The 24,807-nt window shown below is 40.6% G+C and overlaps 1 protein-coding gene across 4 annotated transcripts in view; it reads right to left on the minus strand.

Annotated features, from left to right (window-relative positions):
* PRKD1 (protein kinase D1) overlaps window positions 1-24,807 on the minus strand; it is a 152,277-nt gene that overhangs the window by 17,596 nt on the left and 109,874 nt on the right. For 2 of the 4 annotated variants that reach the window (XM_089522047.1, XM_089522051.1), the window contains exons 6-13: window positions 20,994-21,201; window positions 19,708-19,785; window positions 13,583-13,784; window positions 9,353-9,476; window positions 8,338-8,415; window positions 7,083-7,362; window positions 4,364-4,416; window positions 3,473-3,545 (exon numbers count right to left, since the gene is read on the minus strand). In XM_089522047.1, the coding sequence (XP_089378173.1) occupies window positions 3,473-3,545; window positions 4,364-4,416; window positions 7,083-7,362; window positions 8,338-8,415; window positions 9,353-9,476; window positions 13,583-13,784; window positions 19,708-19,785; window positions 20,994-21,201 (1,096 nt within the window). The remainder of the gene's footprint in view (window positions 1-3,472; window positions 3,546-4,363; window positions 4,417-7,082; window positions 7,363-8,337; window positions 8,416-9,352; window positions 9,477-13,582; window positions 13,785-19,707; window positions 19,786-20,993; window positions 21,202-24,807) is intronic. The other 2 variants (XM_089522048.1, XM_089522049.1) reach the window with 2 other exon arrangements.

Below are 24,807 nucleotides of genomic sequence, written 5' to 3' on the forward strand. Positions count from 1 at the left end.
AAAAACATTAATATGCATTAAAAGATTATACAAACAAACAAAAACAGCACAGCACAAGACATCTTTAAAAGCCCATCCCATCCCATCTATTAAAGCCTTGGTTTCAGCTGGCAGGAGAGTAAGGAGGGAAGCATTTCCAAAGAGTAGCAGAAGCCACAGAAAAGGCCTTCTTCCTTGTTCCCACCAAACGAACATGAGAAGGTGAAGGAAAAGAAAGATGCCTCTCCAGAAGATCTTAGAGCTCTAATGGGTTCATAAGGGGAGATATAGGCCTGTTACAGACTGCCAAAATAAAGCTGCTTCGGGTCCTTTGGAGATATACTATTTAAATGATGCATGGGTCCTAAGAGTCAGGAGGTCGCGCCAAAGCCACACTCCATTCCTAAGCACTGGAGGGCAGCTTTGGTGCAGCTTCCGGATTCTTAGGGTGCATGCATCATTTAAACAGCACACCTCCAAAGAGACCCGAAGCAGCTTTATTTTGGCAGTCTGTAACAGGCCATAGAGTTTCAAATACACGGGACTCAAGCCTTATAGGGCTTTATAGATCAGCACTCTGAATTGTGCCCAGAATTGGACCAGTAACCAATGGAGATATTGCAACAAGGGAATTGTGTATTCCCTGTAGCAATCTTGTTAGCAATCCAGTTAGCAATCTTGCAGCAGCTTTTTGTTTCTGATCATTTATGCGATGTCAAGATCTGACTTCTCCATGAACAGGCACAGTTGGCACACTAGCTTTAACTGTGCAAATGCACTCCTGGTCACCACTAAAAGTCAAAGTTCAGGGATGACTCCAGAAGTATAACTAAATTGCAAACCTGCACTTTCATGAGGAATGTAACCCCATCTAACACAAGCTGAATCCCTTCTCACAGATCTGTCTTTTGACTGACTGGGCATACCTACCGCATGTCTTGCCTGGATTAAGCTTCAGTTTATTCACTCTCATTACAGCCTCTTACAACTACAAGGCAGTGGTTTAGCATAGAAAGTACTTCATTGGAACTGGAAAGGAGTACTAGAGCAGGGTATCATCAGCATACTCGTGACACCTGGCCCCCAAATTCCAGGCAACCTCTCCCAGCAGTTCCATCTAAATAGCATATGGGACAAAAGAGAACCATATGGGATTCTGTAGGCCAATGGCCAAGGAGTATGCCTTTTCAGGAAAGAATGTGGCCACTGTAGAACAGTGGTGGGATACAGACCGCCGCTTTGCGGCGGTCTCCCGCCGGCGCCATTTGCTCCACGAGGGAGCCGCAGCAGCCAAACCGCGCGGCTCCCACGCGGAGCAAAAAAGAAGCTCCATTGCGGAGCTTCTTTTTGCGGCGCCTTTATGACGTTGCGAGGCGCCGCTGGCGCATTCGCGACGTCATAGGCACCGCGACACGTCTGGACGCTATGCGTCCAGTACGTAAACATGGCGGCCCCCATGTGGAAGGGGCGCCGCCATGTTGTACGTATTCTATACGTACTAGGGTTAGGGGGGTGCGGAAGCACCGCCCCTTCCTAACCCTAGTACGTATAGAAGACGTACTATATGGCGGTTTGTATCCCGCCAGTATCTCATGAAGAGGTCCAGCAAATGCAATGTGGCTATACTGGTCCTGTGCAGTTGCTGGCATAGGTCATCCACCAAGGTGAACAAAGCCATCTTCTTCCCATAACAAGATCTGAAACCAGACTGAAATGGATCTAGATAATCCATTTCATCCAGGAACCCCTGGAATTGCGAAGCCACTGCACACTCCAATACCTTGCCCAAAAATGGGATGTTTGGGATTGGTGTATTGTCAACCAATATAGTATAAGCAAAAAAGCTCAAATATTACTAACGTACTGTACATGAAAAAGTTTATACAGTGGGACCTCGGTATCCATGGACTTGCCATCCATGGATTCAAGCATCTGTAGATGGCAAGCCCATGTTTTTCCCCAATGGCAGTGCATGCACATGGCCATTAGGGACAGTCCCACTGTCCACAGTGGAGGCACATGAGTGCAGCAGTGCCACCATTAGAGACAACAGGACTTCACTTGAAGTCCTACTGTCCCTAATGGTGGTACAGCCACAGGCATGAACCACCACTGGGAACAACGGAGGCTAACCTGAAGTCCTGTTGTCCCTAATAGTGGCACAGCTGCATCCACATGCTTCCATTAGGGACAACGGGATTTTAGATTCCACGGATTTTGGTGTCTGCGGGGGTCTGGAATGGCTCCCCCATGGATAGTGAAGTCCCACTGTACCTATATTGTCTATCTATCTTAACATACATGAACATGCATTGTCCCCAAGAGTCCATAAAAATATACTACCAATAGATAATGGCCACCTTCTCATGACAAGTTAATTGATAGATTACTGCAACCCCCAGAAGCAGGACTGAATTTTAATTAATCTTTGGCTTTTGAACTTCCCAATCATCCTACCTTCAGGCAAGCAAAGAGGTTTGTAAGTTTCTGTTTTTGCTTAACCAGTTTGTTATGTTCCCTCAAATAATAAAACCTATGGTTAGTTGTAATTGAAGACAGCCTTATACAGTACAAGCCAAGTTTAAACCATATTTAGTGAAGCTGTCTTATTTAAACTAACAATGGTTAATGTGAAGCAACGAAAGATACTGCTGCTCCCACTGATTGTTTGTTGGTATGATGTTGTTAACCTTCTAGTCAGTTTTTAACTTGTTTGTTTGTTTATTTGTTGTTTTTTGTTCTGTTTTTTAAATATTGCATTGGATTTAATACTTTTTTAAGGAGGGGAGCGTACCAGGGATTTTATATGTTTTGTATTTTTAACTTAGTTAGCCGCCCCAATTGTTCTCAGATTATTATTATTATTATTATTAAGGTATTTCTGGAATTCTACATAGCAAGAAACCTTAGTTCAAGGTAATATAACTTCACATGATAAAGCCCTTGTACCTTAAATGATTCTGAAAATGGCTGTTCAATGTAATTATTTTGTCCCCTGTCTTCTCATCCTAAGAGATTAAAATAGTTTTACACGCACGTCAAAAAGAAAACAATGACTATATCATAAATTCTAAATTACTAAGGCGGGATACAAACCGCTGCTTTGTGGCGTTCGCACGCCGGCGCCATTTGCTCCGCGCGGGAGCTGCAGCAGCCAAACCGCGCGGCTCCCGCGCGGAGCAAAAAAGAAGCTCCATTTCAGAGCTTCTTTTCGCGGCGCACTGATGACGTCGCGAGGCGCCGCTGGCGCATTCGCGACGTCATAGGCACCGCGACACGTCTGGACGCTATGCGTCCAGTACGTAAAGATGGCGGCGCCCATGTGGAAGGGGCGCCGCCATCTTGTACGTATTGTATACGTACTAGGGTTAGGGGGGTGCGGAAGCACCGCCCCTTCCTAACCCTAGTATGTATACAATACGTACTATATGGCGGTGTGTATCCCGCCTAAGAGACATTCCCCCCCCACCTGCCCCATTTTCATAAGTCTCACCTCCATAAACGATTCCAAATTGTCCCGAACCCAGTACTTCATCTGGAAAGATTTGGTACACTGTACTGATATCCTACAAGTTTAAATATAAACAGCAGATTAAGCACAAAATATGGAAATAAAGCTGAGAAATGAATTATTTTGCTGAAGCAAAATAGCTGTGGAAATTGATTTGACAGAGATGCTGCTGAGTGTCAGACTCTGGATTTTGTTTGTGCAGGAGTTGTGTCAGTCTCACAGATATTCATTAGAATCCAATCTGAGTTCTGTGTCATCTTGAAATGTCTTGTGTTGAGCTTTGGATTTTGGCACATGGATGCCAAATGTTCATGTACTCAAAGCCAGTGGGCATAATTTGAAGTGAAATACACCTCAAATGTCCAGTGGCAACCAAGGATTCTACAAAGGCCTTCTGTTCTCCCTGAACCTTAATGAATCTGTGGGTTTTGTGATGTGAACAATAAATATTTTGTAGAGTCTCCAGCCACATCCAGTGGCCTCATCGGGGTGCACTAAGCCATGAGAGGACCCTAGCACATGGGAGCACAAAACTTAGTGAAATTCAGAAAGTCAGGTTGAAGTTGAATAAAACTGCAAAGAAAACTATTTTAGGAGGACGTGTTCAGGAGTTTCATACAGTACCTAGAAACCATGCTGTTTCACAGAGTACTACGATGAAATAATTTTGCTATGGAGCAACAATGGAGAAGTCATCTATAAATTGTCTCTTGGATTACAAAAACTAAATGCACAATTTCCTTAGTCTTTTGCTTATTTGTCCTTTACTAAAGAAAATGGGTAGTGAGGCATCCTCTGAAACTTTTCCAAACAGATCAATGACTTTGCAAACTGCACTCTGTTATGTCTGGCACGAACACTCAGAACACTTACCACATTTTCTTGGACCTGACAATTTGACACTGAAATACTGATGGATATATTTCCTAGAAGAAAAGGTACGGTAATTACTGCATGCCTCTTTGTCTCTCTCTCCCTCCTCCCTCTTCCTTGCACACATACACATTGTGCATTTGAAGAATCATCAAACAATTAACTATCTAGTTCATGACATCCACCGCTGGTTTACAGTGGATTCACATTATTGCTGTTTCCTTTCTACATTGATTTATACAGTTGTCTCATAGTGTGGTCTTTGAGACAGTTGGCTTATGAACAGAGCCAATATATTTGTACCTTCCTGTCCATATACCTGGAAAACATGCTAGCTATATAGTGGTATACTGAGTGCAGCCACTCACTCAAAACCATAGGGTTGTGAATTCAATACCAGCCAAGGGCTCCGGGTCGACTCAGCCTGGCATCCTTCTATAGGTCACTAGAATGAGTACGCAGCTTGTTGGGGCAATTAGCTTACAGATTGTAAACAGCTAAGTACATTGGTATAAAAAGAGTGCATTTGGGTAAGATTGCACCAGCCACCATATAAATTGCAACACAAGACAATTGGTAAAATTAATTTACATTAAACAGAATGTAGCTGGGTGATCATGACAAGGCAGGTCTTTTACAAAGTTCTTGCCCTTTTCTTAATCCAACTCCATAAATCAGTCATAAATAGACTGATAATAAACTGTTCCAGTTTTATACATAGGATCCTAGCCTAGAATGCCCATTACTTTTAAATACTGTGCAATTCAGATGCCAAGGTTTGTACAGTGGGTCCTCGCCTTACGCGGGGATCCGTTCCGGATCCCTCTGCGTAAGGCGAATTCCACCTATGCTCAAGCCCCATTGGAAACAATGGGGCTCGTGCGCGGCGGCGCAGCGGCGCACAACAGGCGCACGCGCCCATTCAATTGAATGGGACGTGCCGCCCCTTCCGCCCCTGAGTGTGCCCCGTGGCTTGAGCGTATATGCCCAAGCCGCATAAAGCGCGCCCGCGTATGACGTGGGCGCGCTGTATATAGTTTATAATATATTTTAATATTTTAATGTGTAATTTTTTTAAAAAAATAATTTTTTAAACTTTATATGTATATTTTTAATGTTTTTGTATTGTTTTTAACTTACACGGTTTTAAATTTGTTGTTAGCCAATAACAACAATAACAACAACATCAATATCCGCAAAGTAGTATGGCTTATAAGGAAAATAACAGTGAGATTTACTCAGTTCAAAGTTACTTAATGAAACCACCATCCACCCCATATCTGCTCATCCAATCTCAAATTAACTGTTTGGGTTCCAATATAATGTTTTTTCTTAAATCTTAGGGTATATTACTCAATTTAAGGGGGGGGGGGAACTAAAGTAGCAGTAAGCAACTCTGGGGCCATATTAGCCCCTTGGAAGATCCTGGAAAGCCACACATCCTCTCTGCACCTCCCTCTCTCCACAAAAAATGTTCCCAAATGCCCCCTGAGGGGCATGGAGGCATTTTCACCATGGGGCCTTTTTTGCAACATGTTCACTACTTGTTTTAGAAAAAGACCTAATGCATGGAAAGGAGAAGCCAGGCATAGTCAGACACACATTCTAGACTTTAGGAAAGCCGATTTTAGTAAACTTAAAGAAATACTGGGTGTGATCCCATGGTCAACTATACTAAAAGAGAAGGGAGCTCAAGATGGATGGGAGTTTCTTAAAAGGGAGATTCTGAAGGCACAATTTCAAACACTTCCAACGAGGAAGAAAAATGGGAGATGTCTCAAGAAACCAGGATGGATGACTAAAGAACTTTCAACTGAGCTAAGATTAAAAAGGGACATGTATAAGAAATGGAAAAATGGGGAAATCACCAAAGAGGAATTCAAACAAATAGCAAGCCTGTGTTGGGGCAAAGACAGAAAAGCCAAAGCACAGAATGAACTCAGGCTTGCTAGAGAGGTTAAGAACAACAAAAAGGGCTTTTTTGGATATATCCAGAGCAAAAGGAAGAAGAAGGAAACGGTAGGGCCACTGCATGGAGAAGATGGCAAAATGCTAACAGAGGACAGAGAAAAGGCAGAATTACTCAACACCTTCTTTGCCTCAGTCTTCTCAGAAAAGGCAAAGGGTGCTCAACCTGAGGATAATGGAGCAGAGGACAGAATAGGGGAGTTTCAGCACAGAATAAGCAAAGAATATTCCCTTACTAATATTTATATATTTATAATATATACTCACGTGCTGCACCACTCGGCGCACAGTGTCACGACGCTCCTCTGGCACTACATTTACATGACATGGTGCCAAAGGAGCACCGTAAAGCCATGGTATAACAGCTACAGTGTCCTTTCCAGTGTGTAAAAAGGAGCTGCTTTTTGCAGCTCTTTTTGCACCACAGAAAAGCCATAGAAGCCATGGTGTGCGGTTGCCACAGCCCCAATCTAGTTCTAAAGGGGCGGGGGATCTGCACAGCTCCTTAGTAGACAGCAACAGAGACTATATTAGAACAACCTCAGGTCCTATGCCAGGGCCCTGCTAGCTGGTTTGATGATCTGATACTAGTTTAAACAGTCATATATCCTCTGTTAGAATAAAGGGCCAACTTGAACAGATATTTTCAACTGTTCCACAGCCTTTTTGCAAGCCACCTCCCTGGAGCTTACTAACAACTAGTTTGACATCCTCTGCACCAGCTTATTCTGAAATAGGAAAGTGAACTTACTGTGTAAGCTTGGTCCTGAACCAGTGGATGCCCCTTTTGGGATAACAGGCATGAGTGCATGCTGGATGGCCATTTCCCACATCCTTGCTACATCCAGGCCACAACCACTTGTCAAAACGCTGTTATTAGATGAAACGCTTGGCAGGTTTTCAACATTTTCCCCAACAAAATAGACTACATTTGCTGTGGTTATTTCAAAGCAATGGGGATTTGCTTCCTGTGGTAATAAATCGAAGGTTTTTGCTGGTTCCAGGGATAAAATTTCAGATAGCGGAATTTCCTGAGAAGAATAACAATTGCCATGATTTTCAGGTACCAAAATAATATTTTAAGCTGCTGCTTCTATTGTTTTCTTGATCATTTTCTTTATCTAAAAATTTAATTCAAACCAGAGAACAGTCTGGGTACTGAGACTCCAAGCACTGCTTCTGAGCTTACAGCAGAAGATCTTCAACAATTTTTCTAATTAATGCTAGTATTTGTATTCCATCTCTGTTTTGTTTGGATCCCCTTGGATCCATGTAGGCACCTAGATATAGACTAGGAGCTTAAATATTAGACTGGCTAGTGGAATAACTAGTGGAATAGCTGTATACAGAAATTTGGGTGGACTTTTTTGCCACTTTTCTTAAGAGACTCCAACTAGAACAGAGGCAGTTTAGGTCTACATAGTACTTGTGATAGTTGTGCCATAAGGTTTGAGCTTCATTTTAACATATTATTACGACCAACTCTTAAATCATAACCTTCAACATAAGACTGCATTTATTACTTTTTCACCAATGAGGGCCAAATAACCTTCTCTTGCAGAAGACCCTTAATAATAAATGGTCTTCAGTGGAGAAATAGTCCATGGTTTTATTGGGTGTAGCATTTTTAATTTCCTCAATTCCCTCTTCCTGTATTTTTTTGTATGTATCGAGTGTGTTTTAATAGAAAAGTTGGTTGGGTATGTGTTGCTAGGATGGAAAGGAGCTTGGTAGCTGGAGGAGATTTAGGGGCTCATGATCTGTTGGTGTGTGAAGGGGGAGAGTTAAGTGAATTTGATTCAGCAATAAACTAAACCAAACTGCTATCCAATTTATTAAAGCAGCTACTTAGGTCATATGCAAGATAATCATATATAAAGGACTGGTGGGGTGGGGATGTGGAGCTCACCTATATTTACTAGGGGAGACCATCAAAATGTTTCATTTACTTTATTTCATTTACACATCAAAGTATTCATAAAAATAAAATCTCATCTATTTTTTACCTTGTAGTATTTGCTTTCAGTATCATTTTGAAAAAGTGTAATGCATTTGCTGTCCAATCTCCAGTAGTGTCGTTTCCTCTGCATTAAAATAAGAACAAATAAAAATGTTTTAATAGTATTTTAATAAATGAGTTGTAGACCTATTCAACATTATGTTCAGAAACCCAAATCTCTGTGTTTGCAGGATTCTGAAACTCTTTGTAAGTACAAAACAGCCTTCAACAAATCAAGAGAATCATAGAATCATAGAGTTGGAAGAGACCACAAGGGCCATCCAGTCCAACCCCCCTGCCATGTAGGAAATCTCAATCAAAGCATATCTGACAGATGGCCATCCAGCCTCTGTTTAAAGACCTCCAAAGAAGGAGACTCCACCATTCTCTGAGGGAGTGTGTTCCACTGTTGAACAGCCCTTATTGTCAGGAAGTTCCTCCTAATTTTGAGGTGGAATCCCTTTTCCTGTAGCTTGCATCCATTGTTCCGGGTCCTAGTCTCTGGAGCAGCTCCCTCTTCAATATGGCTTACCCTTAAGTAGTTTAACAGGGCTATCATATCATATCTTAATCTTCTCTTTTCCAGGCTAAACATCCCCAGCTCCCTAAGTCATTTCTCATAGGGCATGGTTTCAAGACCCTTCACCATTTTAGTCACGCTCCTTTGGACAGGCTCCAGATTCTCCACATTCTTTTTGAATTGTGGTGCCCAGAACTGGACACAGCATTATTCCAGGTGCGGCTTGACCAAAGCAGAATAGAGTGGAACTCTTACTTCCTTTGATCTAGACACTGTACTTCTATTGATGCAACCTAAAATCACATTTGCCTTTTTAGCTGCTGCATCGTACTGTTGACTCATGTTCAACTTGTGGTCTACTTGGACTCCCAGATCCCTTTCACACGTAGTCTTGTTTAGCCAGGTGTCGCCCATCCTAAGAGAACAAGAAAGCAATTGCCTCTGCCTACGGGAATCACACACTAACAGTGAAATTTACTTATTTGTTCAGCAGTTTTCTTACCAGAGTGTCTTTGCTTGTGTAGTGAACCATCCATCCCTCTTTCATCACTGCACTGCTTCTCCTTTTTGTGTGTTTGACAGATTGTACCACTCTCATTAATGGGATGTTGTTGCTTGTTGAAGGGCTTATAAGAAAAATAATAAATGAAGGTAAGAGATTATGTTAACACAAAACAAATCCTTTCAAAGAGAAATCATAGCTGAGTTAGTCTAAAATATCAGTATGCAAAGAGATCTTGTAGCACCTTTGAGACTGAAAGAATTTGTAATATAAATTTTTGTAGATTTGGGGGCTGTACATACAGCCCCTAAGGGGTGGCATGACACCACACCTTTCCTAGCTGGATCAGGGCTGTGGCAACCTCATGTTGTGGCCCCAATCCGGCCTTTCGAGGGCGCAAAAGAGAGCTGCACAAAATGGCTCCTTTTTGTGCCCTTGAAAGGGCCCCATAGCTGCATTGCTGTGGCTATATGACGTTCCTTTGGTGCTGTGTCATATGAACACAGCACCAGAGGAGTGTCATGATGCCTGCACGCCATGTGGAGTGGTACACTGTGTCAAGGTGCCTTGGGGGGGGGGGGGCAGAGTTGGGCATGCTTCGTGAAGATGCTACACCCCAACTCCACCCCCTGCCGGCCTTAATGGCCAGTGTGTACAGGGCCTTGGTCTACTTCTTCTGATGCAGCATTTTTGTTTGTTTAGTTAGTCTCAAAAGTGCTATAAGATCCCTTTAAATAGCTTCTGTCCAAAGAGAGACACATTAACTATGCATGCATTGTATGTAGTGTTGATTTTGCAGCATTTTGAGTGATCCAGTGGTTTTGGAAGGACTTGTCACTGTTGATGAAACATGTTTATATTACTATAATCTGGAGACCAAACAACTGTCCTTGCAGCTGCTGGCACTCAGATTCTCCATGGTCAAAGAAATTAAAGCTCAGCAGGAAAGGTCATGGCCCATGGGGGATAAGGAAGGTATTTTGATGTCTATCTTCACAAGGGCCAAACTGTTACTGTAGAATACTACCAGAGAGACCCTGAAGCAGTAGTACACGAACTGGTAATCTCTCGTCTTGATTTCTGTAACGTGCTCTACATGGGGCTACCTTTGTACCAAGTTCGGAAGCTTCAATTAATCCAAAACGCTGCAGCCAGATTGGTCACAGAAACATCAAGATTTGACCATATTACTCCAATGTTAAGATCTTTTCATTGGCTGCCGATCAGCTTCCGGGAGCAATACAAAGTGTTGGTTATTACCTTTAAAGTCCTACATGGCTTGGGCCCGAGTTACTTAAGGGAACGCCTTTCCCTACACAATCCACCCCGCACTCTTAGAACATCAGGGAAGAAACTATTGAAACATATGAAAACTAGACTAACTACAACTTCCCATAAATAATAATAATAAATAAACATTTTATTTGTATACCGCCCTTCCGTAAGATCAGGGCGGTTTACAGCAGTTAAAAATACACAATATTCAAGTTAAAACCATATCAAAAATTACATAAATCACACTACAGACAAAAACAAAACAAAACAAAAAACAAAAACAAAAACAAAAGCCCCCGGGTTAGCCAAACCGTTGCCTGTGCGGCCTGTGCGGCGGGGGGGCCTATAGGGACTTAATCGGGGAATGCTATTTGAAACAGGTAGGTCTTCAAATCCCGTTTGAATTGGGCCAGGGAGGTAACTGAGCGGAGCTCTATGGGCAGCGTATTCCAAAGGGCCGGGGCGGCGATGGAAAAGGACCTCCTAGAGGTGGAGGATAATCTCGCCCCGGGAACCCTAAGGAGTTGCTGCCCAGATGTTCTGAGGGTGCGAGGCGGAATGTACGGGGAGAGGCGGTCCTTCAGGTATCCTGGGCCCAAGCCATTTAGGACTTTATAGGTCATCACCAGCACCTTATATTGCGCCCGGAAGTGAATGGGCAGCCAGTGGAGGTTTTTTAAAACCGGTGTTATATGGCTGGCCCTGGACGTGCCAGTGACCAGCCTAGCTGCCATGTTCTGCACCATTTGAAGCTTCCGGGTTTGGTATAAGGGCTGTCCCATGTAGAGTCCATTGCAGAAATCCAGTCTCGAGGTTACCAGGGCATGTACCACAGTTTCAAGGTCCCTCTGGGCCAGGTATGGGCGCAGCTGGCGAATAAGCCGAAGCTGATAACAGGTGCTCTTGACCGTCGCATTCACCTGAGCAGTCAGGTGAAGGGACGAGTCAAGAAGCACCCCCAGACTGCGCACGGAGTCCTTCACAGAGAGCGTGACCCCGTTCAGGACAGGTGGAACCACCGTCATTCCTGGACCAGGGGAACCTATCACGAGTACCTCCGTTTTCTCTGGATTCAGTTTGAGTCGGTTTTCCCTCATCCAGCCCATTACTGACTCCAGACAGGCCACGAGAGGAGAGACGCCATCCTCAGTCACTGCATCAGTCGGAGACATAGAGAAAATGATCTGGGTGTCATCAGCGTACTGATAACCCCGCGCCCCATGTCTCCGGATGATCTCTCCCAGCGGTTTCATGTAGATATTAAATAGCATGGGAGACAGAATGGCTCCTTGAGGAACCCGAGTTTTAAGGGCCCTCTCATCGGAGCACACGTCTCCCAGCTGCACCATCTGGGACCTCCCGGAGAGGTAGGACCGGAACCACTGGAGCGCAGTGCCCCCGATTACCACCTCTGCCAGGCGCCCCAGAAGGATACCATGGTCTATGGTATCGAAAGCCGCTGAGATGTCCAAGAGCACCAACAGGGACACGCTTCCCCTGTCGATGCCCAGACGGAGATCATCGACCAAGGCGACCATGGCTGACTCAACCCCATAACCCGCCCGAAAGCCAGTTTGAAATGGGTCCAGATAATCCGTTTCATCCAAGACCCCCTGAAGCTGGATTGCAACCGCCCTCTCGATCACCTTCCCCAAAAATGGCAGCAGTGAAACTGGCCGATAATTATTATACACCAGGGGGTCGAGGGAGGGCTTTTTTAATAAAGGTTTTACTAGGGCCAATTTAAGAACAGATGGAAATTGCCCTTCCCTCAAAGATGTATTAATTATCCGGCGTAACAATGAAGTTACAGCCGGTCCCCCCTGGGCTGCTAGCCACGAGGGACAGGGATCGAGAGAGCAGGTTGTCTTCCGAACACTTCCGAGGATCTTGTCCACATCCTCGGTACTTACCAACTCAAACCAATCCAGCTTAACTAAGTCCACGGAGGCCCTGGACGCCTCTACGGTAGGTTCTGCCTGAATGTCGGCGTTAAGACTGACATAAAGCGTTTACAGCCACGGCCCCTAAATTATGGAACAACTTACCGGAAGAGATCTGTCTCATTACCATCTTAGAAGCCTTTAAAAAGGCACTTAAGACGGATCTCTTCCAACAGGCCTATCAACCTGACCTTTTATAGCTGAAATTTCCACTCTGACTTGATAGCACAGAAAATTGACGATGATTTGGCCTTTTTAGTGATTGGTACTAATATTGTTGTTGTTTTACTGACAGTATTTTTAGATAATATTGTATTTTGTATTGTATTGTGGTTTTTATTATTTGCTGTAATCCCACCTCGATCTGCAGGGAGAGGTGGGAAATACAAATAAAATTTATTATTCTTATTATTACTCTAACTTGCTGCAAGTGAAGCTGCAGAAATATGTTCTCTTTTTGTAAGACAGTGAATCTGCTCTCAGGAAAGATGAAAGATGTTTTGAGGAATTTGGGGTTTGAGTGCTACCCTACTCATCAGATCTTGCCCCACCTGACAATGTCCTGTTTCCAAAGCTTAAAAGAATTTGAAAGGAAGGACATTTTTGAATGATTCAGAGGTAACAGCAGAAGCAAAGCAGTATTTCATCTATCAGTTATCAGAATATTTGGAAGGCGGGGGGGGGGGGGTTAAAGAAATTTGAGAAATGATGTGCCAAGTGCCAAGTGTAGTATTAGTTTTACTGTTATTACTTTTGCTTTTGAACTTTGGAGTGAATTTTGGGATAGCATATAATTTTCAGGGCTTTAGATCATTCCTTTGTTGGTCAGACTGAAAATTTTTCAGCACTCTCTCATATAATATTCTTCATGACTGGGTTTCCTAAGTGTCCCAGAAACAAATGATGGCAAATACTCTTTGAATTCCTACTTCACATGATTATGGTGAGGATGCAATTGAAGAAGAGCTACAACTACATATGCCTCCAATTCGATCAGTAAGCAAAAACTCACCTAATCATTCTATTGCTCTCATCATGATCAGGATCACCATCTTGCATTTCTCCATTGTCATTTTGGTTCATGATAGACATCTCTGCATCATGGGCAATAGACTCCTCCATTTCATCTAACAGGCCACTGTTTCTCTCACTGTCATTGTCATCACTTCCCTCTTCCATGACCACATCAGACTCCGCACCAGGGCTAAGCAGATCTGGAATGTATTAAAACTGAATTATTTTGAACGCCTGAAAAATAGATCCCATGTTCAGTTTGACACAAAGGCATGCTTACTTATGGGGTGAGATCCAACATCACAGAAGCAAACTTCCATTAACACACTGGGATTTTCACCTCCCCTCTGAAGTCACCTAGGTCCTCTTCAGATCTTCCAGAAGACTACCCAGCCCTCCTAAATAGCACAGGAGACTGTAGCAGTGAGGGTGGAATTGCCACCTTCCTGTTTACTGACAAAAGCCATGTTCTGGATAAGGGGGACTACTCAGTTTGAACACTCTGTTGGTGTTGTTATGTGCCTTTTAGCTGATTCTAACTCATAATGTTTTCTTGGCAAGATTTATTCAGAAGTGGTTTGCCACTGCCTTCCTTTTAGGCTGAAAGAATGTGACTTGCCCAAGTCATTCTTTTATTCTAAGATAGCCTTGAGCAATCCATCCAACACAGAAAACATATCAAGACTATCAGCTGTGTGAGCTGGGGCATATGTTTACAGAACAATAAAATTATAATTAGATAGGGAAAGATAAAATACAATTCCACATTATTGCATCTCTGGGGGGAGAGGGTTTATGTGCTTGTGAGAACTGCACTTTATTTCTTAACAGATTTGTTTATGCCAGAAAGTTCCAATACAGTATTTCAATACAGGAATAGTTCACTTAATAAAGCATTTGACAAACAAGCAAAGTCTTTATATTTCTTCCCACCCTAAATATTTTCTTCCTTGGGAGAATGGTGAAGGGGAGATGGAAAAATATAAACCTTCAGTGTAAAGTTGCTGCAGTAAACAACACAAGAAAGCTTGAGCAGGGAAAGAATGTGGGTCCACTCTAGCCAATACCACTGTAAGTGCATGAGTTTGCCTACAGCAGGTAAGTTAAACTGCAGCTGCTTCCAAAATCCCTCATTGGGTGTGCATAAACAACAAAACAGAGGAAAAATTGAGAGCAGAGAAAAATAGCTTTCCCCACTGTGATTAAAAAACCCAAATAGATCTATACATTTGGACACTAAAATGGAAGTCATAAGAAAAGTGGAGGCTGGTGAAAAGAGTAATCTAGGGATGCATTTTGGATGAAGCTTCCAAGCAATCTCTAGAAATCCTTGTGATTAGTTACGCAAAAGTTACCTGACCTGTTTCATGTCACATGTGCATATTGTTACTTTTGAATAAAAAGTTTGCTTCAAAACCTGTTCTTCCCATATGATTTCTCCCTCTGGTACCACATTTTCTGTTAAACAAGTAACACTGAGGAATACATTCACTTCAAAAAAGGATGTGTGCGTGTGCATGTGTGTGTGTACATGCACACACAAAGAGAAACACACACACCACCCTATATCAGATCTGAGGACAGCATACAAATAGCATTAAAGCAAGTTAAAAACTGGAAAAAGTATAAATAAGCTAAACATATGTTGAATACACATATTCAGTATCAAAAAACCATTTATAAAGAATACATGCAAATGAATGAACTAGAATGAAAAAAAGTAGACTAGATATACAACCCCCCCCCCCCCCCAAAAATATAATAATATGTGAGGGGGGAAAATTGCGTGGAATTATTCATCATTGTAAATACATTATGCTTCGATTACTGCAACGTACTGTGGGGCTGCTCTTGAAAAGCATTCAGAAACTCTGGGTAGTGTCAGGAGTCTTCTTTGAAGACTTCATTACATCAGCCTTGGAAAAATTTTGCTACCTTCCAGTTTGTTACTATCTAAGTGGTACATTTCACAGTACTGGCAGCATATATGAAGCACCGCCTCTTTCCATGTGTACTCTTCCATAAATAAATAAAACAAATTAACATTTATTAAATCACACCAAGCTTGGAAAAACTAGACTTGCTCTTAAACTGGAATTGCACTGATTCAACAATGTTTAAAAAATAGGAAAGGAATTTCAGTTTCATCTGCATGTATTATAGACATGCTTGAGAAATCTGACCTTCATTGCTGGCCCTACTTTTAGGCAAAATATTTGAGATTAATACATTTATCTCAATGTGTTTGAAATAAAACATATTTAAAGGAGAATGTGATCAGATTTCAAAATGACCTTAATGGATTAGAAAGCTGGGCCAAAACTAACAAAATGAATTTCAATAGGGAGAAATACAGACTTATGGCAGAAAAAATCAAATGCAGCAATATAGGAAGGGTGACAACTAGATTGACAATAGCAATAGCAAGTACATTTCTATACCATGGCTTACAATGTGTAAGCTAATTGCCCCAACAAGCTGGGTACTCATTTTAGTGACCTAAAGAAGGACTTTTAACCCCTGTGCCACCAGGACTCCAACAATACAATAGCATGCATGAAAGGGATCTAGGAGTCTTAGAAGACCACAAGTTGAACATGAGTCAACATTGTGATGTGGCAGCTAAAAATAAAAATCAATGTGAGTCTAGACTGCATCAATAGGAGTATAATGTCTAGATTAAGAGAAATAATAGTCCCACTCTAGTCTGGTTTGGTCAGACCTCACCTGGAATGCTGTGTGGGCACCAAGAAGGATATTGACAAGCTGGAACATGTCCAGGGGAGAGTGACCAAAATTGTAAAAGATCTAGAAACCACACCTTATTCTCTGCCTATCCTGGATATGTATGTTGTATGATTGTTTTTAGAGTTTTTGTACTATTGGATTTTATTTATGAGATTGTTTGTAATGGTTTTTAATAGTCTGTAAACCCGCTTCGATCCTATGGGAGAGGCAGGGAAACATAAATAAAATTTATTATTATTATTATTATTATTATTATTATTAAAAGCTGCTTAAGGAGCTGGGTATGTTTAGCCTGGAGAAAATAAGGTTAAGAAGGGACATGATGGCCATGTTTAAATATTTGAAAAGATGTCATATTGAAGATGGAGCAAGTTTGTTTTCTGCTGCTCTGGAGACTAGGACTGTTGGAGTAATTGTGTCTTAAACAAAAGAAAAATATTTTGAGTGACACCTGACATGGAGTGACATGTATTCTATGTGACAGGCAAACACAGCTGAGTCATGGACACATGGCATAGGTCAAAGTTGCAATAAGTTTGCATCATACTATGTGACACAGGGTAATGACCCAGAACCACTCTTGTATATAAGTGGGCCAAGAGACAGGTTATATGTGCGTTAGTGTGAAGTTATAGTTCGAGTTGCTGTCGGAGTAACAACATATAGTAGTTGGCTGGAAGCTGATGGAGACAAGTCAGAGTGTATATATTTGCTGTATTGTACACATCGTAACTGAAGATAAGGCCTCCAGAACTTTGGATGAACCACTATGTCTATGAATCTTATTTTGTGTGTGAAAAGTGTATCAGAGCAACGTCAATACTGACAGCTGGTATTTTGCTTTTGTGGTTTTTCTTTTTCTGCTGCTACAATATTGTTTGGCTGAATCTGGATTGGTCTGTATCCAGACTGCCAGTATTTTGCTTTTTCCCTCGCCAACAAGGACACTGAGCAATGGATTCAAACTACAGGACAAGAGATTCCACCTAAACATTAGGAAAAACTTCCTGACAGTAAGAGCTGTTCAACACTGAAACACACTGGATAGCCATCTGTCAGAATTTGCTTTGATTATTCATTCCTGCATGGCAGGGGGTTGGACTGGATGACCCTTATGGCCTCTTCCAACTATGTGTTTTTTGATAGAAAATAATTTAGCATTGGATATTTAAATCATAAATTTCTGTGTGATTGTTTTTTAATCACACACTGATGGGAAAATAAGAATAGATTTACTATTAAATATGTCATGTACTGTAAATAGTCTAATTTGCCAATATCTCCTTTATACCTGTTTTTCTTAGCATGTTAATAATAATAATAATAATAATAATAATAATAGATTTATTTATAGCCCGCCCAATCACAAGGAATCCGGGTGGGTTACAGCAATAAAAATAAATATAAAATACATAAAAATAAAAGTAAAAATACACTCTTCTTCTTGAGCTAGCCCTGATGGAGATGGACCAGCCTTTTCACTCCCCACCCCACCCCCACCCCCAGAGTAGAAGATGACAGTTTCCATGGAGGGAGGGCTCTTCTTCTCCAGGCTAGTCCTGATGGAGATGGGCCAGCCTTTTCACTCCCCCCCCCCCCGCCATAAGATTACAGTTGCCATGGAGAGAGGGCTCTTCTTCTTGTTATTCAGTACTCACACAGTCACTCACAGATAACAACCAAACTAGAGTAGGGCCATTTCTGGTTGACACTGGGTTCCAATGCAAGTGCAAACATCATCTGATGATTCAGATACAATAGCATACTTTTATTTACTGCATATAAAGTAGCATTTTTCTAAGCCTCAACAGTAGATCTAGAACATTACAGATGAGTGTGTCACAGTATTTCCTTTCATTCTTTATCCAGAAATAACATCACATGGAGAGGAATAGTGCCAATTTTCTCATTTCATTTCTATCAGCCAATATACATTTTGAGCCAAAAGGAAATTGTTAAGTCTTTCCCTGATGATGCCTACTTATTACATATTTATAAGACCAGTAATCTTTCTTTTCTCCTTTGAAATGAACTTCTAATAAACATTTCTGTAATCCTTGGATGGATGTTTAGTGTGACAAACAATTCTTTTGAGTTTCCTCAGAGCCACTTCCCTAAAGTAGGGATTTGGCAGTCATAACAACTATGAAAGGAAAGAAAAATGATTTGGCTTTTCCTATTCACAAGTATGAGTTCAATTGTTTTCCCTTAAAGGGCTAGTTCTACACATAGCAAGAGGGCATGATGAGTTCAGTGATACTACCACTGAAAACCTCTAAAATAACAACAACAACAAACCCTGTCTACTGATGTTGCCACAATATGCTCATCAGAGACTCAGATACAGTGCTCTGGATGCCTCAAAGGACAGGAGAACTTCAGAGGTTCCCAATACTTCTTCTGCATGGTTTAAAATCAATAGCTCTTCACAACTTTTTTATTTCTCAAAAACCACAGTGACTTTGGGCAAACTAAATACCTAGAGTCTGATAGTACACTTCCCTCTTTTTTGTTGTCTGATTGTTGTGTTCTGGTTTTTCAGACTAAGGAAGCTGAAACCTCCATAATTAGGAAGTATGGGCTTTTAAATGTAATAATGATATTAATAATATGATTTATTTATATTTCCCGCCTAACCTTGCAGATCAAGGTGGGATTACAGCATAACAAATTACAAAACACAATAAAAGGTTACATTAACCTCTAAACCCTCCCACCATTAAAATTAATAAAAATTCAACAATTAAAATTATTAATACATTTTGCTATCTTTCTTTCTGGGTTATCTACAGTGTGATATAGGTATATTCTCCTCTTTCAGTATCTAAGCACAAGAAGTAGTCACCAGCATATAAGAGGAAGAATATTAAAACAGCTATCTCAGGTTTGAAACTTATGGTCTTGTTTTCCACCCATTACTATTTTGGGCTAGATTTATTAAGTGTATTTTCTAACCTTTTAAAGTACAACACTGAGAGCTCATTCTCAATTAATAGTTTACTGTTTAAATCTTGGTTTTCTGAAATGGTAACAACTAGGCCATAACTTTCCTTACCTTTTTACCTTTAATGGCATATGACTCCCTTCCCTTACTAATATTTTTCTTTTGTTTTAAAAATAATTTTATTTTTATTTTGTTGAATTTGGAGTATTGTTAACAATCATTACTTTTACACACACACACACACACACACACACAATACACAAAATTTTAATTTAAAAAGTGTTAATACTAACATATAACTATCAAGTTAATTATCCCAATAGCCGATACATTAACGTTCATTCTACTATGACCCTTCCCTTCTTCCTACCCCCACTCCCTAATCTTCCCTTACTCTCTGCTCATCCATAAAAGTTTTCAGTGTAACTTACCTCCATTAATGGCCACTTCCCCAAGACAGTTATTTGGCACTTTAGGTGCACAACGTTTGTGACAGTTGAACCTACAATCTAATTAAAAAGAAAATATGTAACTGTTCTCATTAATGATAACATAGCACTGGCAGGGAAAGAGTTGCAGAAATCGGCATAAAACTATGGCTGGATGTGAGATCATATGTCTCAGTTCAGATGTAAATCTGGGTATGGAAACAAGAAAGATCCTCAAACTTGCACACTCCCTCATCCTCTTATGATTCTCTCCCTTCCACCCCTTATATCTGAACAAGCAAATCTTGACCAATATTTGGTCCCCAAGCCAGGGTTATTAAATATGGTTTGATCCTGTTTTTGAGGGCAAATAAAATTATGTTTTTCCTATTTGAATGTGAAGGCTCATTCAGACAGTACCAAAATTTAGTTGGACATTAAAACTTCAAAAAAGCCAGAAGCACACAACTGGCATTGCACATACATACAATCATATCTTTCAATGGGAAATTTGAAGGTTTGTTCGAAGGGGAAAGCCAGAATTTTCAAGTGAATCATTTTGTCACAACATTCCATATTCTGTGCTATTTCTGCAGCTCTGCAGAACTGCAACATCAACTGCTTATATTTTTTTAAAAAAGCAGAATACTATAAAAACAAGTTTCTTGGAATTAGGAGGTTTGCATAGACAAACCAGGAATAAGCTTTTCTAGAATATGGCCACATAGCCTGAAAAAAACCCACAAAAAACTATGGATGCCGGCTATGAAAGCCTTTGACTTGACAAGGTACATTTTGTTTTATCCTGATTGGAAATAGTACTGGAATGTAAGGTCTGAAAATCTGGTTTTAATTCTTCCCCTTACTAGCCAGCTTTACTGCCAGTGGTGATCATACTCCTGAGTACAATATGTTTGTGGAATGTACATACTTCTATTTTATTTTATTTTTATTTTGTTGCATTCCATGATGCTGCGCAGATGTACAAAAATGGGAAGTAATTTGTTATACAAAACCTCTTGCATTTTCCTTTTTTTTAAAAAAAGAGGAAGGAATGGAAATTTTCCAGCCTTTGTGACAGTTGTTCATGGTTACTATCTGGTGGGGTTTCCAAGTCACAAGGGATACAGAAGCTTGTATCTTACACTACACTCCTTCAGTATGTTACACTACAGTCCCTTATTCCGTAAGAAGCAGAAGGAGCAAATCAAATCAAATATGACAGTTTTTAAAACAATTTTTTAAAAAGGTGGCTATTAGCATTCAAGCTAATTCTTAAATATGTTTACCTTTGCACTGCAGACCTTGCCTAAAAAGTCCTTTGAGTAGCTTCTTACAGTACTGGCAAACTGTTGGCCGTGTATATGAATGGATCACAAACGTATGAGGCACTTTAACCTTGGAAAGCAAAATCTTGTCGAGCTGAATAGGACGACCAATGTAAGACTGTGAATTAGACCGCTTCTCTCTTCCAAATGACTCAGGCGGTGATTTTTGCTACAATATGACAAAGTGGAGAAAGGTACATAGAATATTTTAGTAAACATCATCTTCAATAAACATTAATACAAAATTGCTACTGTGAGCCTTTGGTATCTGCTGGGGTTTGGTTCCAGGACACACACACCCTTTGTGGATACCAAAATCAGTGGATGCTATAGTTTCATTATATACAATGGCATAGCAAAATGGTGTCCTTTATATAAAATGGCAAAATTAAGGTTCACCTTTTAGTTTTTTTAAAAAAAAATATTTTCAAGCCATGAATGGCTGAATGAGGGGATGCAGACTCCATTGATATAGAGTGCTGACTGCATGTGTAAACAGCTAATTTGCAGGTACGCATGTCTTAATTTTATACAGATCACAGCTGAAGCACCATATGGCCTTCACAAATAGCAATAGCAAGTACATTTCTATATTGCCTATCAGTCCACTTAAGCACTCCCTAAGTGGTTTACTAAGTCTAAGCTAATTATGGGGTGTAGCAAGAGGTGGATACTTCAGAATCATAAAGATGTTTTGGGATAACTGAGACTACAAGATCCCCAGTTAGATTATCAAACACATCCACAATTTTTTTGTTACATGTAAAGAAGTTAAGAGAACGTAATATTGTAATCTGTACTGACAGAAAAGCTGTATAGTAAAATACAGTATAGAAGTGTTCCTAATATATTGCTTGTGGGTAGTTGTGGGAGGAGGTGGTTGAGAAATGGTTTTTGAACTTCAAATGTACACTTGTGGTTTCAATGCTGTATTACTTTAAAACTTTGCTGTTTTACTTTAAAACAGTGAGGAAAACAAGCAGCGTTAGTCAATCAGACATATCAATCAATTAAGATATTTTGAAAAACTATGTCCTTATTTAGCTGGGCAACAGAGTTTTCACCCAATTATAATATGTGAGTTGCAGGCAGCTTCTTTTTTAAAAACAAACAAACCAAATGCATTCTCCTTTCTCATATCTTCAAAGGGAAGTTCATAATTCTTCCCATTTTTCACCCTTAATGAAAAACATCCTGAAGACCTAAAACTGGGATGACATAGTGTGGGTGGATACAGAAATGAAGGGCCTGCTTGACTACTTTCTTTCTGCCACTTGTCCAATTAAATTACTCAGCAAAGTTATTTGATTTCCTTTGGGTAAAAAAAGTTAAGGGACCCTGTAACTTTTCTCCCTAAGACTGTAAAAATAGATGGGGAGAAATTATGATTGGAAAGTTACATAGCCCTTGCCACCCACTTCAGTCCCTATTTCTGATTTTAATCTTCAGTGGTGTTTCCCCCACCCCCTGAAAAATGAAAATAAGAATAATGCAGAGCCCATCATAATCTAATTTGGACTTAGCATGGTGTTTGCTGAGACAGGCAAATGCTGTTTTAAAAAATATGCTTCAAAATGTGAACGTATATAAATGTATGCATTTAATTGAACCATTCAATAAAACAATGATAAATATGAGCTGACTCTGATTTCTTTCACTGAGGTAACAGAGCTACAATGAAACTTTTGTTAAGGACAGATTTTAAATGTCAGAGCAAATAAATGCAGAATAAAATCTAATGTTTTTGTCAGGAAATTAAATTATTTCTCATAGAAGTGTTTGTAAAAATTCAAAGCTGCTGTGCTGAACTCATACTTCTTCAGTCAATGTACTGGTAGCTAGTTAAAGAGTGAGATGTGAATTATTTTTTTCCGGGTAGCCAGCCAGGTTCCTGACTCAGGAAGCTTGGATACTTACCAGGAAACAATTGCTTAACTAGATTACACTATGGAAACTACAGAAGCCAGTGCCCTCCAGGCACTAAGCAAATCTGTACAACTGTTTTAAACAAAATTACTTTACAATGGACAACACTGTATTTCAGCCTTCCCCAAACTGGTGCCCTCCAGATGTACTTCCATCACTCTCACTCAGCATGAACAATGGCTGCAGTATTTTCCATACATTTTGTAAATGCTAAGGAGTTTGTAGATATATGCAGTTATTTAAACTGCATTGCTGCTAGGCTGTTTTAGGTCCAAAACACACTGAAGAAATAATCTAGTTCAAGACCACTTTAATTGCTCTGGCTCAATGCTAGAGAATTCTGAGAACTGTAGTTTTGTGAGACATTTAGCCTTCTGTGTCAGAGAACTCTGGTGCCACGATCAACTACAATTCCCAGGATTTCCTAGCACTGAGCCAGAGCAGTTAAAGCAGTCTCAAACTGAATTATTTCTGCAGGGTAGTTTGGAACACAATGGACAAACTCTAAGCTTAAGGATCTCATAAAGTGAGCTAAAAATAACACTGAAAATTGAGGGAAACGCTGCTTATTCACTTGAAAGCAACAGAAATATCTATACACACACTTTCTCATGAATTCTGAATTTGAACTCATCTGAAATCAAGAGCAGTCACTACCTCCTTCTGAGACTAATTAAATATGTGAGTTTTAAATATCTTGTGAACTGACCTGGGGTTGAAATAGATGACCCCTGACAAAGCCGGATTGGGGCCACAGCAACCACAGGCTGTAGCCCCAATCTTCCTTTTTGCCAGCCAAAAAAGAAGCAGCAAATAGCCACTCCTTTTTGCGCTGGCAAAAAGCAGGCTTTTCAACCCCACCACAGCCAGAAGCCAGCTTTAAGGGGCTCTGGCGGCATACAGTGTCTAAAAGCCATGCTGCTGGAGCACCTGGAAGTCGGCCCACGTGTGGGCAGCCATGCAGCATGAAGCTGGCTTCTGGGCATCTTGAGGGCATGTGTCATGTGTACACCACGCCCCCAAGCCGGTCTGTTCTGGCCCTTGATGAAGGACTATAATAGCCCAGCTCATACTCTGAGAAAGTTTTCTCATTGTTCCCTCCTTAATGAAGCCAATGTGAGCTACATCTACTTTCCCCTCCAACACACACACACACACACACACACTAAACAGTGCCTTATTTTCCCAGAAAAGCACTTCAAAAAAAGGGGAAGTCTGTGCCTTGTCCTAAAGAAGAGCTGTACGTTCAAAAGTATGACTCCCCTTTGGGAAATTGTAGTGTTTTTCCTCAGGCACATTACCAAATGTTGGCAATGGGAGGATGGAGCCTGCAAGCAGGGGACATATGCAACCTGGTACCATTTTTTTCTTACTCCTGGTACAAGCAAACAAATGTTCAATATATTAATATGCATTTTGTTTTCAAATATACATACAAAAAGTACAGGAGAATTGTTTTCAATTTTCAAATAAGGATGAATTGAACATGCATGAAATTTCAATACCAATAATCCTATCAATGCATTCATCTCTGGATTTCTGTCACTATCAACATGCATGTCTTCATATTACATTATTTCTAGCTACCTCAGTTCTTGATGTCTGTGTCACAGATACTGTTCTCCTTGGACAAACAACTTGGTCTCTCACTTCTTGAACCTTAGGCTGGATTCTGCCTTTCCAGCCATAATAGATTAATAATTCTTAATTCTGCACATCTTTTCATAATGCAGAATTTTATATCGGCAAGAGTATATTTCTAGTTATAGGCAAGAAAAAATATAACCCTCAACAGTAAAGATTATGGAAGAGATCCTAAATAGCACTGGAGCATAAAGGTTTATCTAAG

This window comes from Sceloporus occidentalis, unplaced genomic scaffold (assembly GCF_023333645.1).
Source record: "Sceloporus occidentalis isolate IW3139 unplaced genomic scaffold, rSceOcc1.0.p SCAF_4, whole genome shotgun sequence".
In the NCBI taxonomy this organism is placed as follows: domain Eukaryota; kingdom Metazoa; phylum Chordata; class Lepidosauria; order Squamata; family Phrynosomatidae; genus Sceloporus; species Sceloporus occidentalis.